At 47.4% G+C, this 15,762-nt stretch overlaps 1 protein-coding gene across 2 annotated transcripts in view; it reads left to right on the forward strand.

The window, feature by feature from the left end:
* The window catches only part of KIAA1549L (KIAA1549 like), a 320,960-nt gene that overhangs the window by 295,277 nt on the left and 9,921 nt on the right, over positions 1 to 15,762 (forward strand). For both annotated transcript variants that reach the window (XM_059875159.1, XM_024975896.2), the window contains exons 18-20: positions 11,047 to 11,144; positions 13,697 to 13,845; positions 14,980 to 15,131. In XM_059875159.1, coding sequence (XP_059731142.1) covers positions 11,047 to 11,144; positions 13,697 to 13,845; positions 14,980 to 15,131 — 399 coding nt within the window. The remainder of the gene's footprint in view (positions 1 to 11,046; positions 11,145 to 13,696; positions 13,846 to 14,979; positions 15,132 to 15,762) is intronic.

The following is a 15,762-nucleotide window of genomic DNA, read 5'->3' on the forward strand; positions in this document are numbered from 1 at the left end:
CTCATTAATAGAGCATTATAAATTGTGGTTATGATATGTAGTTATCTAATAAAAGCTAGAGAAGGCACGTTGCTGACAAATGTCCATATAGTCAAAGCTATGGTTTTTCCAGTAGCAGTCATGTGTGGATGTGAGTTGGATAAACAAGGCTGAGCACCAAAGAATTGGTGCTTCCAATTATGGTGTTGGAGAAGACTCTTGAGAGTCCCTTGGACTGCAAGGAGATCAAACCAGTCAATCCTAAAGGAAATCAATCCTGATTATTCATTTGAAGGACTATTGCTGAAGCTGAAGCTCCAGTATTTTGGCCACCTGATGTGAAGAGCCAACTCATTGGAAAAGACCCTGATATTGGGAAAGATTAAAGGCAGGAAGAGAAGGGGGCAACAGAGGATACGATGGTTGGATGGCATCACTGACTTGATGGACATGAATCTGAGCAAATTTCAGGAACTAGTGAAGGACAGGGAAGCCTGGCATACTGTAGTCCATGGAGTTGCAAAGAGTTGGATACAACTTCTCGAGTGAACAACAATAATAAAAGCTAACATTTATTGAGTGCTTCACTGTTACTAGGGAGTGATCTAAGTGTTATAAGTATGGTAACTCATTTATTTAGTTCTTACTATATGCCTCTGAGACAGTTACTAGTTTATCCCTATTTTACAGACGTTGAAACTGAGGTTTCACAGCTTGTTCAAGTCACACAGCCAGGAAGGGGCGGAGCCAGGACCCAAAGTCAGGCCATCTGATGACAAAGGCCATGTTATTAACCTGCCTTCTGCTGTTATATTGTCTCTCTATCGTATTATTTCTTTCATTTTCCAGTAGACTATTCGGGACACCTATGAGCTTGTGGAGCCTTTTGATAACTTCAACCACCAGCCTCCAACAGCACCACTATGGTGGCACTTAGTAAACTGCTGTTATGCTACGTAACTACCTAATCTACACACTGTTGTGAACTTCCTTATTGTTCTTTGTTCCAGATTCCCTCCTTCACCAGGTCCCTGAGATATCTTAACACTATTCCTAATCCCCTCAGTCTTTCTCTTTGAATGTCAGTCTCTGGCCCAGCCTTTCCCTGTTGATAAAACTCTTATCAGGAGAGACCAAAATTTATTTCAAACTGAGCCTTTGGGGCAGGGACACCTGTACTTGGATGAGGTCATCATCACTGCAAGAGTTTGTCTTTAGGTTGGCAGGTGCAGAATTTCTGTTTTGTCCATTCACTCCAGGGTGATCAGATCATGCTGCTTAAACTCACTGAAACTGCTTTATTATTAATATTAACTTACAAACCTGCAGTGAGAAGCTGAATGACCAGGTGGGCCAGAATATTTGTTTGCTGGTCAACATGGTCTTTCATTGGCTTCCTTTGTAGCTCAGCTGGTAAAGAATCCACCTGCAATGCAGAAAACCTGGGTTCGATACCTGGGTTGGAAAGATCCCCTGGAGAAGGGAAAGGCTACCCACTCTAGTATTCTGGCCTGGAGAATTCCATGGACTGTATAGCCCATGGGGTTGCAAAGAGTTGGACACAACTGAGCGACTTTCACTTTGGGCTTTCCTGGTGGCTCAGATGGTAAAGAGTCTGCCTGCAGTGGGGGAGACCTGGGTTTGATCCCTGGGTTGGGAAGATCCCCTGGAGAAGGAAATAGCAACCCACTCCAGTATTCTTGCCTGGAAAATCCCATGGACGGAGGAGCCTGGCAGGCTACAGTCTATGGGGTTGCAGAGTCAGACACGACTGAGTGCCTTCACTTTATGGTCTTTCATTAAGTAAAAGCCAATTTAGGGAAAGTACAACATTATCAGAAGGAAAATTGATATTGAGTTGATGTTAGAGTCATTTTTCTCAGCCTGTGATATGCAAACCCAGAGAGCAAAGTCAGTAAAGGAAATAGGTGAATGTGGGACATCTTTTTTGCATCCCATTTTCCTGAGATATAGGTGGAATACAGTGCAAAATTCTTAATGTTTTAAAGGACTTTATTTTAATATTTACTATTTATTTGGCTGTGCTGTCTTCGTTGCAACCTACAGGATCTAGTTCCCCAACCAAACATTGAAACTGGGCCCCCTGCTTTGGGAGTGTGAACTCTTAGCCACTGGACCACCAGGGAAGTCCCCTTAGTACAATGTTTAAGTTAAATAGAAGACTAAGGTCAATGCCCAGATTTCAGGAATAGGAGTTTGCCTCTGCCATCCAGGAACTTTGCTGGATCTGTTCAAGAAGCACTGACTTCCAGAAGAGTGCCAGCAACTCTGGGGCCGCCACTGGCCATGCTCCCATCAGATGAGAATCCACATACCCTTTTTTTCAGAAAGAGTTAGAAAAATGCTCACTGAGCCTTGCAAATCAGGTACTTTAAAATACTTTCCCATGACAGTCGTATTACAGTTTCCACAATTACAGTTTTCTTAACTAATTGCCCATTAAATTGGTACTGTTCTTTATGGGGAAAGAACACTGAGATGTTGAAAACACTCTAATCTTACCACATAAAGTGGCTGTCCTTTGGGGGAGGGCTACCTGTATCCATTCTTACACTGATCCATACTGACTTCAGTTTCATTGACTCATCCTTTCTGATGCCAGACATTGACCATATCCCCAAATTCTCCCTCTACCCAGAGTGGGATGGCACTCACCAACTGTATGACCTTACCCGGTGACCGTAACTCTGAGCCTCCTGTCTATGAGAAGAGAGCTGCAGTGGGGAAAGGATGATAATTCATGAAAAAGGCTCAGCATGGTCCTGGCACTTAGCACCCAACAGGTATTAGTGGATTTTAATCAGAGTGCTTCGTATGGAGCCTGGTACGTGGAATTACTGGATAAATGTAGCCATTATTATAAAAATATTCTCTTTTTCCCACTGGGTTCCACTGCTTATCTCCCTTTTCCTGACACTTCTGAGATGACATCTTTTTCTTCTACCCCGTTATACTCTTTTTAAGAGCATGCTCTGGGTGCTCAGGGAAGCCTCACTTCTATTTAAAGATGATCCTCAGGAATGACTGGGCCCCTCTAGCTGGAGGCCAGATTCTGGGGATCTGTGAACAGATCTGAATTTCAGAGAGAAAAACTTAAACAACTGGGATGAGTCTTCCAATGACAGGCCAGAAGATGCCACAACCCACATCCATATGCCTCAATTTAACAAAACCATCTAAAAATGTCATTGTGGGGATATGAAAGCTTAGATAGTTCTGTTTGCTATAATTCAGGATTGGCAGTTGTGCCAAGAAAGGCAGAAACATTAGTATTATATACTTTGAAAAAATGAAGCCACCAAAGAATGGAAGTGGACTGAGAAATAACACAGCAGAGAGACTGTCCATCAAACCAAATATCAAAGGAAGTTTTTTCATTGTTAAGGTTTTCTTTTGCCAACAACACATGAGGTCCTTATTTTAATGAAAAGAGAAATGGCTAACAATACACAGTAGCAATGATAATTCTTAACCCAAGTTCTTGCCAAGCCCTCTTGTGCTATGATAATATGGAAATCAATGGACAAGGTGGCAATTTAGAATGATAACTATGATTACTTTTCAGCTTCCAAAAAGGAAGCGCTCCAAGCTCTACTGGGGGATAATTGGAAGTTGCTGGTTCTAAATGCATTCGGCCAGGCTGATGGCATTTATATCATGGAGAAGGTTATTGCTGGCAGCTGGGGATTCCTGCACCACAGTTCAGAAGACTCTTGATCATATTTTACCCCTTGAATCTGTGAAGAAATTGGACTTGACACCTAATGACCAATCCAATTTTGCTAGCAGCCATAATGGGTCTCTGCCAAGTGGAATGAAAATATCCTATAGCCTTCCTGTTGGTGTCAGATTAGGGGATGCTGAGAAAGGTATGTGTGCATGCTTAGTTGTGTCTGACTCTTTGTGACCCCATGGACTGTAGCCCACCAGACTCCTCTGTCCATGGACTTTTCCAGGCAGGAATACTGGAGTTTCTATTTCCTTCTCCAGGGATGTTCCCGACCCAGGAATCAAACCCTCATCTCCTGTGTCACCTACATCTGCAGGCAGATTGTTTACTACTAAGCTACCCAGGAAGCCCTCCAAGAAAGGCAGCAGGGTCAAAACATCTTCCCCACTAGAGGCCTTACAAATGTAACTAACAGTGATAATAACAACAGCTGCTATCTATGGTGCTCCCACTAAATAGGTTTTTAGGCTAAGTGCTCTTGTCTCTTCCAGGGCTTTCCCAGGTGTTACTAGTGGTAAGGAATCCACCTGCAGTGCAGGGACACAGGAGACGCAGGTTCAATCCCTGGGTTTGGAAGATCCTCTGGAGGAGGGCATGCCAACCATTCTAGAATCCTTGCCTGGAGAATCCCAGGAACAGAGGAGTCTGGTGGGCCACAGTCTGTGGGGTCACACAGAGTCAGACACAGCTTAGCACACACGCACATTGTCTCTTCTGATCTAAGAACCACCCCATGAAGTCAACATTACTATCCCCCACGTACTCCATGGGAAGCTGAGATCTGGAGAAGTAAAGAAGCTTGCCCAGGGTGACACAGGACAGAACTGGGGCTGGAACCCAGGGCTCTCCAACTTCAAAGCCCATGTTCTGTCCACCCTCTGGCCAGGTAAGCCAGAAGGTTGTCCCAGGCTCTGATGAGAACTCAAATCTAAACTTCAGCGTGTGCTCTTCTTATCAGGAAGCCTCCCCAGTTGGATGGGGTTTTGTTCATTCCTATCATAGCCCCTTGTAAGACAGACATCTCTACTAAGATAGAATTGAGAAGATTATAGCCTGTTTTCCTCCTCTCCCCTCAAAAATAAAACAAAAGACTCCGTCTTAAACTTTCTTAATGATGAGATAACCAGGCATATCAGGCAGGAATTTACATCCACAGCACTTGGATTCAAAAAATGTTAAACATTTGTGTTTCTCCAAATCTAATTTGAATCTATTCTGAGCTCCCATCCAGGCAGGTTTGGTGGGGCAGGAAGTGGGGGGGGGGGTCAATGTTAGTTCTTGCATAAAAGTCATTGGCAGTTTGGTGAAGTTGGAACAACAGGAGAGGTCTACCCTAGGCAGTGCTGAATGGTGTTTAAGGATGGAGGACACCCAACAAACCAAGAAGGTATCTGGAGACTGAAAAATGAGGCAGTTCCATGTAATCAATGGATCAGTATTATAGTATAGAGTAACTTACGTACAGGGTAGGATGGGGCAGGGGGCGATCCAGAAGCATTAGCAGCTGCACTAAACACTGCAGAGGGGCTACTGGGACAGTTTTATAGTTAACCTAGGGTTTGGGGGACAGGGAGTCAGGCAGTGCATTCCTAAGTCAAGATTTATGATGGGTAATTAGTCTTATGGGTGCAGGGACTACATCTTGAAAGCCTTTATCACTGGAGAGATAAGTGATAAGAGATAAGTGATAAGAGATAAGCAGAGCAGAGAGGCCACCTGGAACCTAATGATCATTAGATGATATCTATTAACTACAAAGCCCTTGACAGCACAGAAGTGATTTACCACGCGGTACAGTCCCGGGTAGGGTCAATGGAAGGACAGGAGGAACTGAACAGGCCCAAGATGGAGTCAGTTATGCTAGCTGCCAACAATGGGGTGTTGCAACTCCCAGAGTCTGTGAAGGTAGGTTGCTCCATATTAACTGGGACAGCCTAGGTTGGAGATCTTTGCCTATGGGCTGCCCCGAGGAATCCCCCTTGAAAACCAACAGCGTGCCCAGTGTCTGGCAAATGCATATCCCTTCAGGCTTAGAGAAATCATTCAAGTGAGTAAAAATCACATTTTGTACAGGAATGCTGCGTGGAAAGGGAGAGAGGGAGGGAGGAGAGAAATATGCAGCTCAGCTCACAAACTCAGGTGTGCAAGACAGGTAACTTTCTCTGTAATGGCGTTCTAGTGCCAAAAGCTCAGTCTCCGTCTAGGGCCTCCCTCCCCGTCTCTGATTAAGCTTATTTTGTGTGTGTGTAGGAGTAGGGGTGGGTGGCTACATGGTGCAAAGCATGGTCAGAGGGTGAAGAAAGCTTCAGTACTTGGTCTCATTTTATTCTCATCTAACTACTCTGGGTGGCACCTCTGAGAAGTGCTCCTTTCCACCTAGTCTGCAGGTGTTGGCAGCTGTTTCCTGGTCCCCCTGCTTACAAGCTCTCTCCAGACTTCTCTTTCCCTTCCTCCCATGCTTGAGCCTTCTCTCTCCCTTCTGCCTCTCCCCTCTCTAGCCCTTACACACACACGCCCTTGCCCCTCTCCCCTCTCTAGCATCGTCCTTACACACACACACACCCTTGCCCCTCTCCGCTCTCTAGCATTGTCCTTCTGTTTATTCTCTCCTCTCCATCCCTTGTTCTCCCAGATTGAGATGGGACACAGAGCCCCTTCTCCAGGCTCATTAGCATCTAAGCTCTGCTCTTCTTTACTTAAGGGTCTTTGCCTAATACAGGGGCAGAGTGGTCTAAACCAGGGATTGCCAGCCTCCAGGATCTAATGCCTGATGATCTGAGGGGGGGCTGATGTAATAATAATAGAAATAAAGTGCACAATAAATGTAATACGCTTCAATCATCCTGAAACCACCACCCTCCCCAGTTCCACGTAAGCACTGAATCCCATGAAGCAGGTCCAGGGTGTCAAAAAGCTTAGGGACCGCTGGTCTAAAGGTTCCTCACTTCTTTCAAAGTTTGTTTTGGCATCAGCTTTGAGTGCTTTAAGGGCTTAGGTTTTTGATATTCAAAATCCTAAACTCTTGCATTTTAATAGCTTTTAGCTTTTGAAATGCCAGGAAGAGTTGGCTCTTGGGCCATCTTGAGTGATAGTGAACTTCCTTGAAGGCAAGATGTTCTTGGGGCAGGGGAAGGGCCCTGGATTCAAGGAACTGTGGTGGCAAGGTCTTGGTTACTACAATTACTGTATCAAAATATTATCTTGTCTCAGAAGGAAGAGCATATCATTTATTGAGTACCCACTATGTGCCAGACATCACATCAACATATAAAATGAGTCTTTTAAACAGCCTTTGAAATGGGGTTTGATCCTGTTACTTTCATTACCTAATGAGAAAACAGGTACAGAGAGGTAAGTTACTTGAGGTCAAGCACCCGGTCAAGGTCAAGCCAGGTTTCAACTCCACTTTTGTCTAACTCCAAACCCATACGCTCTGCACCACGCCACCCTTGGCTGAGAATTTTGAGACAGCGCCCTTAAACTGGCTATGTGATTTTGGGCAAGTCAGTTCACTTCTCTGGGTTTCCTTTTGCCTCTGTGTTAAGGTAAGGAGTGAGGTCTTGGTGTCTCCTGTTCTTTCCAGCTCAAACCTTCTATGAATCCCAGGCCCTTGAGAGCCCCAGTGTTGCTCTCAATAACTCCTGGTAAGCTGAGAGATCAAGATGAACACTGGGTTTTCACCATGGGGTCCGTCTTCAGTTACCACACCCTCTGTTTTCAACTAAATAAGAACTATCCTCTGGAAGATTCTACTTCGTGCAATAGGATGTAAAGTTATTTCCAGCTGCATGGGGCCTTAGGTAGACGTTGGGCTGAGCAGTATTCACAGTGCGGTGGAAGGGGCGCCACGCAGTGGAAGCCAGCACTGTCAGCAGGAATGGAAAAACTGGCATATCCGCTCTGGCCTGGGGCTGACTGGCTGGCTCTGGACAGTGGCCTCCAACTAGAGTAGGTGGCTTTGGCCTGTAAGTCCTCGCTCTCCCACCAGTGCAAAGCCTGAGACCCTGATCTGTTCCTCCAACTGCAGGCTGCCCTCTTTGACCCGTCACCCCTCTAGTGCTACCCCCCGCCAAGGTTGATCTTGACCAGATTCCCCCTCTGGATGGATGCACGTGCACAAGGAGGGTCCAGCACACAGGGAGTCTCACCTGGGCTCACTCTCCACTGGGTTTGCTAGAAAGAATGGCCCTGACCCACCCCCTCGCCCCCTGCCCAAGGACATCGGGACCGGGAACCTTGAGCAGACCATGTCCCTTCTACTTTTACAACCAAAGTTCTGAGCTCAAAGTGGAGCCTCTTCTTGTTATATCCAGGCTTCTTCCACCTGGGAGAACTACGAGCTATTTTTATAAACCCTGCCTTCAGTTCCGAGTGTCTGATCTCCTTTCTAGCCAGAGGACAGGGATCCCAAAAGATGGTGTCCTTGGGTGCCAGACTGGGCCCCTCACGGCCACTGTCACTGTTCCTGTGCCAGGAACTAGAAACCTGGAACAAGGTAACAGTTTTGAACAATAGCTTCCAGTGAGATCTGAGTCACAAGGCAGCTGGCAGGCAGTCAGGTTCCAAACACATGGAAAAGAAGCCAGAATGCAAATCCAGGAGGACTGGGACCCATGGGGGAACTGCACAGGGAAGGGAGGAAGACACTGCTGAGGGGAATTCCTCAGCCCGGGGCAAAGGTGGCCTTTCTGCTTTTCATGTGACCCTGTAGCTTCCCAGGAGCACCAAGGGTACAGACCAAAGGAGACCTTGATCTCCTGTGCAGGCTTGCTTTGTACCTGGAGAAGATCATCCAAAGTAGGAAATTCCCTTGGTACTTGTCAAAAATTCAGAACTTTTAATCAATTCTTTGGTTAACTGTTACAAGATAGAGACCCCGAATGCATTTTCTTGGCTGGAAAACTGTGTTGACTACAGAGTATGCCTTCCAAGAACCAGGGATAAAAATAAGTTGTCTGTCTCCTCTGCTGATATCAGGAGAAGCCAGAAGAGAGATGAGGGGCTAGACACCTCTTTCTCTGTTTTGGGAAAGGCATGTCCTTACTTGTTGGTTTGTTGATAAGAGTGTAAATGCCAAGCTGGAAGGACAATGATTTTCAAACTCTGCAAAACCGTAGGGTTCCGGGAGTCCCCAGGTGCCATCATGCAGGTAAGCAAAGGGTCAAACTCACCAGGGCATCCCCACCCTCAACTTCTACCAGAGCAGTTCTGCTTTGATTTGGTTATGTATTCGGGCTATGTCAGAATGGTTTCATGGCTAAAGAAGTGTTTTTTTTGTGGAAACCCACAAAGTATTTGAGTGCCTTATTTCACAAGGAAAATAAATAATAGAAAAATAAGGCACAGAGGGACTGACGTGTCCACAGAGCGTGAATGACTGAACCAAACGGAGAGCCTAGGTTGGCTGTAAGGGTCTCGGTTTTACCTGCCTCACCTTGCCTATCCCAGGCTTAACTGATTGCCAATATGGCATTTGTTTTCCAGGCAATCTCACCTTTCAAATTTGTTTACTACTCGTTGTTTCCACCTCTGATTTCAGCTCACAGTTTTTATTTTAGTTTGCTATGGTGTGGGAGGGAAAGGGTGGATAGTGGGTGGGAATCCTTAAGATTTCCTTACATCTTGCAATTCCAGCATGCATTAAAAGCCATGTTTCACCTAGGATCTACTTGTTATTTAGTGGGTTGGCCCTTATGAGTAGGTAGTCTGCCCTAATGTGTCTGTGCTCAGTCACTCAGTCATGTTTGACTCTTTGCGACCCCATGGACTGTAGCCCCCCAGGCTCCTCTGTCCATGGATTCTCCAGGCATGAATACTGGAGCAGGTTGCCATTTCCTACTCCAGAAATTGAACTCATATCTCTTTCATCTCCTGCACTGGCAGGTGAATTCTTCATCACTGTGCCATGTGGGAAGCCCATAATGCTGGAGGGAAAAGCCCTCGTTCATTTTAAAGAATCCTGTTTATGGATTCTCTCTCTGCTACCTTTTGTCTGGATACCTTCAGGTTTAAAGCCCTATCATCTTGTTCCTTAAGAGATATGGCAGGCCATGATACCTATAGAAAAAAATGAATAAGAAGCACAAGCCATGCTTTGTCTTTGCAGAGAGCATTCCTAGATTTTCTCCTGTTCAGAGGCTGTGGTCTGGCTTGCTGGTCCTGTCTCTGACCATTTTTCTTTTCTCCCCTCCCAAGTTAATTACAATCTTCACTTGACAGTTTGATCCCTTATGTTTAAATAGTGCTTTATAGATCATAAAATACTTACACATACACTGCCTGGCCCGATCTGCTTTGCATCCACCCCTCTGAGCAAGGCATCCTTGTCTCCATCTCAGCAGAAGACACTGAGGTCCGGAGAAGTCACCTGACTTGCTTAGGGACAAAAAGTCTATTTATTAGCAAACCTCAACCCATATTCCGGACTCCAAACCCATTGCTTTCCTCCACGAAATCTGCTTTCCATGAGTGAGAAAATAAGCACAATCAATGATTCATTCTTTATCTAATATTTATTGCCCATCCAGGATATAACAGGCACTGTTCCAGGCATGAAGATACAGCTGACAACAGATCCCTTGCCCTCATTACAGTCTTGTTGTGAATAATAAATAAGCAATGATATAATACCAGAGTGACAACTGCTATGATAAAAAAAAATAAAACAGAATATGGAGCTCCAAGGGAATATGGGGCTGGATGAATGACAGAAAGAATGAAAGGAGAGAAACATTCCTGGGGAAGCCCAAGGCAGGAAACAACTTGGCGGATTCTAAGACCAACTGAAGGACTCTGACTGCAAGGGCCCGCCAAGGGGAAGAGTGGGGGTAGATGAGACAGAAGAGGGGACTGCTGCTGCTACTGCTACTGCTGCTAAGTTGCTTCAGTCATGTCCGACTCTGTGCGACCCCATAGACGGCAGCCCACCAGGCTCCCCCGTCCCTGGGATTCTCCAGGCAAGAACACTGGAGTGGGTTGCCATTTCCTTCTCCAATGCATGAAAGTGAAAAGTGAAAGTTAAGTCGCTCAGTTGTGTCCGACTCTTAGCGACCCCATAGACTGCAGCCCCCCAGGCTCCTCCATCCATGGGATTTTCCAGGCAAGAGTACTGGAGTGGGGTGTCATTGCCTTCTCCAGAAGAGGGGACTGGGGACATGTTAAGGGTGATGGAAGGGGGACGTTTGAGGAAAGAAGGAAAGTCTTTCTGAGGAGCAGACTCCTCAGAAGTCTGCTTCCCTTTTAAGTAAGAAGAACTTGTGTGTTGATGAGCACCAGATATTAACATGTGTCTCCCTATTTGCTCCTCTCTTTCTCAGGCCTACAGGTTTTCCCAGCTTCCTGAAATGGTCATGGGCTCTCCCCCTCCACCTGTGCCTCCACGGACGGGCCCTGTGGCTGTCGCTTCCCTCAGGCGGTAACACATTCCTTTCTTTGCCTTGTTTGGGATATTTGCAGAAGATTTGGTCCTGTGAGCCCTGCCCTGACATATTTCCTTCATGCCCTGCCCCACCTGTATAGACAATCATGTGCATCACCTGTATAGACAATCATGTGACCAGGGTACCTTGAATGCCATGAAAGAAGTGGGGGCCACAGAGGGTTGGCCTACTTTCTTACCATCGACAATGGAAAGTCCTGTAGAACCCACAGTTGAAAAAACCCAAGGTCAACTGCCCCATACCCTAAAAACCTCATGCCTTGACATTGAGCATCTAAAAATTATTCCAGTTTGGGCCATCACAACAGCTGTCTCAAGTCTGGGCACCTCCTGCAGGTGTGTGTGTCAGAAGACCCTTTGTTACTGAGGGGTGGTGTCCAAGAGGCTGGGGAGCAGTGTGTCTTGGCTCCTGCCCTAACTCTTGCCTTCAGGCTGAAAGTACATGAACTTGGACAGGTCAGCTGGGAAGCATATATTCAGCATTCTCTTTGCTCTGTAACACTATAAAAAGCACATGCTTTACGTATAGACAGGAAACAACAGCCAAGAGCACTGGGGGAGATTGGAATAGACAATGTGTCCAGGGCTGGGAGAGACACTGTGCCTTGGGGTCCATACGGGCCACTGCCCTGGCCTTCCTACCACAGCCTGCCCCAAAATGCTTGTCATGCTGTATGTGGGCCACAGGTCTGAGCTTGGTGAAAACGGTGAAAAGAAATGAGTTTTCCTCAGAAACAACCCTCCCTTCATTTCCAGCAGTTTAGGATGCTGAGCTGTGTGTAGACATCACCCTTTGACCCCAGTCAAGCTCAGAGTAGGGGGGTGGGGTGGGGATAGCAGACCAGGGTTCCACCTTACCTGCCAGTAGCCTGCTGGGTAACCCCAGGCACGATGCCTCACCTGTCTGGCTCCTCTTTCCTTATCTGTCTGCTAAGTCACTTCAATCGTGTCCGACTCTGTGCAACCCCAGAGACGGCAGCCCACCAGGCTCCCCCATCCCTGGGATTCTCCAGGCAAGAACACTGGAGTGGGTTGCCATTTCCTTCTCCAGTGCATGAAAGGGAAAGGTGAAAATGAAGTCGCTCAGTCGTGTCTGACTCCTAGCGAGCCCATGGACTGCAGCCCACCAGGCTCCTCCATTCATGGGATTTTGCAGGCAAGAGTACTGGAGTGGGGTGCCATTGCCTTCTCCATCCTTATCTGTCAAATGAGAGCAAAGGCCTAAATGATCTCAGAGGCTCTGGGAGTCCTCAAAGGTGACCACGTGTGCGGAGCAGAATCCAGGGATTTTCCCAGGATGGTTTTCCAAAGGAGTAGCTGATGCCTAGAAACAGCACGTGAGAAGCCAGAGCTGTGGGAGTGAGAAAAGGAGAGAAGGAGAAAGAAGAGAGACCCCACGGTCCTGGTCCCCCCCACCCACCTCCTGTGGAGTTTAATCCTCACAGCCTGTGTCTGACCCTCCCTGGGGAATAGTTGCTCCTGAGGGTTCTGAATTGGAGGAGCTTGTCATCAGTGACTCATGCTACATTTGCTGAAGGCCCGGACCTACTTCTTATTTCTCCTTTCATGTCCTTCTGCACCATTTGTCATCCTCGCCAAGTATCAGGAGGTCACTCCTCCATAGGAAACCAGAGGGTTGGACCAGAGAGGAACCTTTGAGATGGAGTCACCCTCCTCTTTGAGGAAACTGGGGCTCAGAGAGAGGAGGTAGTTGGGGCTCAGAGAGAGGAGGTAGTTAGGACTCAGACCCCTGCCTCCTGTCCTGCTCCCTGGCACCCCTGTGCAGAGGGTGGCCCTGTGGGCTGGCAGCCTGCTACCTGTTGTGGCTGTCTTTGCCTCCTTCCATCTGAATTTTAGGAAAGCCGGAGTGCCTCTGCCAAAGAGAAGACAGAGACTGGCTAAAGCACCCTTTATACTGGGGTGAGAAGCCAATGCCCCCACCCTAGCCCCCTCTTATTACCTGGCTTTCTGAGCACTAAGTGGAAATGGGTGTTAAGTGGGCCAGATTCTCTGCTTACCTGTGGAACAAAAACGTGTTCTCGCATTCATTAACACTCGGCAAGCACTAGGCTTCTGCTCCAGAGAGCAGACCCCAGCCCTAGCTTCCGGAGCTTGGGGCTTCTTGCTTCCAGCCGCTCTCCGGACGAAGCCTTCCCATTGGCTGCCGGTGATGTCATCGCCTGCCAGGTTGACCATCCCCAGCTAAGACCCAGTGCTAATTGCTTGGCTCATGTTTTTGTGGAGATGAAGTGTTCTACTCCCCAGAGACTCAAGAGTCACCCACAGGGGAGCACTGACCTTGAATGTCTAAAAATGACTCCAGCTCGGCCACCACGATGGCTGCTCCAGGTCTGGGCGTGCAGGCCCCCTTTGTCATCAGGGGGCCGGGGGCTGCAAACTCAGGCCCGAAGACCCAGCAGTCCTGTTGCTCGGAGGCCGAGGCGCTCCCCCGCTTCCCCGGGAGCCCCGCCTCACCCCGCGGGCCGCAGTCCCCGCAGGCAGCTAAGGTGGCCTCTCTCCCCTCCCAGGTCCACTTCAGACGTTGGCAGCAAGACTAGGATGGCCGAGTCCGCGGGGCCCGAGCCCGCCCAGCTGCACGACAGCGCCTCCTTCGCGCAGGTGTCCCGAGGCCCCGTGTCCGTGGCGCAGTTGGATCAGTCGGCTTTAAATTACTCAGGTGGGCTAGAGGAGAAAAGTCTGGAAGAAGCACGCGCCCTGCCCCAGCGTCACCCCCTCTACCTCTGTTCTTTGCCTCCCCCGCTCTTCACCTTCTGTCCGCCAGGCTCAGGGATAAAAGCGGCTGTATTTCTGGATCTCCTGTAGCCCTGGCTAGAAGAGCTACTGCTTTTATTTGTTTACAATATCTGAAATCTGACAAAATACTAAGATATATTATAGTCAGGGTGGATGTTAACATCTTTCCAGACCTCAGACCTTTAAAAAAAAGCAATCCGGATACAACTGTCTACCCCCAATTCATTCCCGTTCTCCCCAGAGGTAATTACAGTCCTTAAGTAGTAGGTGTTAACATTTCACTACGTTACAACAATATACTGTATTAATGCTATATATATTTTAAATTTACATAAGTGATGCCAAGCTATACCTTTCCTTTTGCACTATTTTCTTGATTAAACATTGTTAGCAAGGGTTCTCCAGGTTGCTACACTCATATTGATCCAGTTCATTTGTTTACACTGCCATGTGGTATTCCATTATGAGATATGCCACAGTTGATCCTGTCCCCTGATGAGGGACATACTGGTTGTTTCCAGTGTTTCGCTGTTACAAACAATGAATGTGGAGGTTTGGACATGCCCTAATGGGTTTTTTCTTGTAACCAAACCATTCCTTTTAGGCTAAAACACCCAGTTGTCAATACTTAGTAAAGCATAGTGTGTCCAGAAATTCCACCAATGAAACCCATTCCTTTTGGTTCCTCTTCTTGGCTCTTTAAGAACACCCATCCTTCTGGGAGGAAAACCCCCGGCACCAAGGTGTCATTTCCTCTTGCCAGCAGATCAGGAGTGTGGGATGGGGATGGGGGAATTGGTGAAGGCTCGGCAAGGGGAGTTGAGCCATTGCATCTCTAGAAAGCCAGGTCCAAGTCTCAGCAGGTGACTCTACTACTGTCTGGGCAGGTGAGCAGGGGCTGAGGCTACAGGTGGAAATCTGTTGCCCCCCGCCCCCCAGGAGCTCCTTCTCCAATGCCAGAATCCTCCTATTTCCTAGCTTCCCCGAGCTTGTGCAGATGTTAGCCCAGTTGGCAAGGCGCTGGCTTAATCTCACCCATCCATCTCCTCCATGCCAGGTAATACAGTGCCAGCAGTGTTCGCCATCCCAGCTGCCAATAGACCTGGTTTCACCGGCTACTTCATCCCAACGCCCCCCTCGTCCTACAGGAACCAGGCCTGGATGTCCTACGCTGGAGAGAACGAGCTCCCCAGCCAGTGGGCTGATTCGGTGAGACCCTCGCTGATTCCCTGCTTGACATACTTCAGGGAGAAAATGAATGTGAGGCTGAGACTAAGTGTTTTGTTATCTCAGGGCCCCTCTCACCAACCAAGTGTCGAAAGTCAGCCTTGAGAAGAGGCAGTTGGCAATTGGAGGGGGTTGGGTTTGAGGGACTGGTGGTGGTGGTGGTGATATCCTTTGATAGAGATGTCTGAGAACCACTTTCAGTCAGATTCCACCTCTTCCTGGAGGGCACCCTTAATCAAATACATTTTTATATTAACTGTCAATTTTTGAGTATTTTCTATGTGCCAGACACCATGTTAAATGTTCTAGTTATGTTGTCTTAATCTACACAAGACCCATAATGTAGGTATTATTGTTGTTCCTATGATGTATCCAGCATCAGACCTGCATCTTCCCAGCTCCAAAGCCTTTACCAAGTTTGTTCCTTTCAACTTTAAAATCCTATAAGAATTTTAGTTGCAATACCAGAAAAAGAAGTATTAGAAGCCCAGGACAGAACTACTTTGCATGTAGATCCGAAGGCTTTCTGCATGTCTTCAGCTGAAGACTGTCTTGTCACAGTCCCCTGGTTTCTTCCTTATACGAGTAGGAGTTTACGGCACAGTCGACTTGG

Source organism: Bos taurus, chromosome 15, assembly GCF_002263795.3.
Source record: "Bos taurus isolate L1 Dominette 01449 registration number 42190680 breed Hereford chromosome 15, ARS-UCD2.0, whole genome shotgun sequence".
NCBI classification, from domain to species: Eukaryota; Metazoa; Chordata; class Mammalia; order Artiodactyla; family Bovidae; genus Bos; species Bos taurus.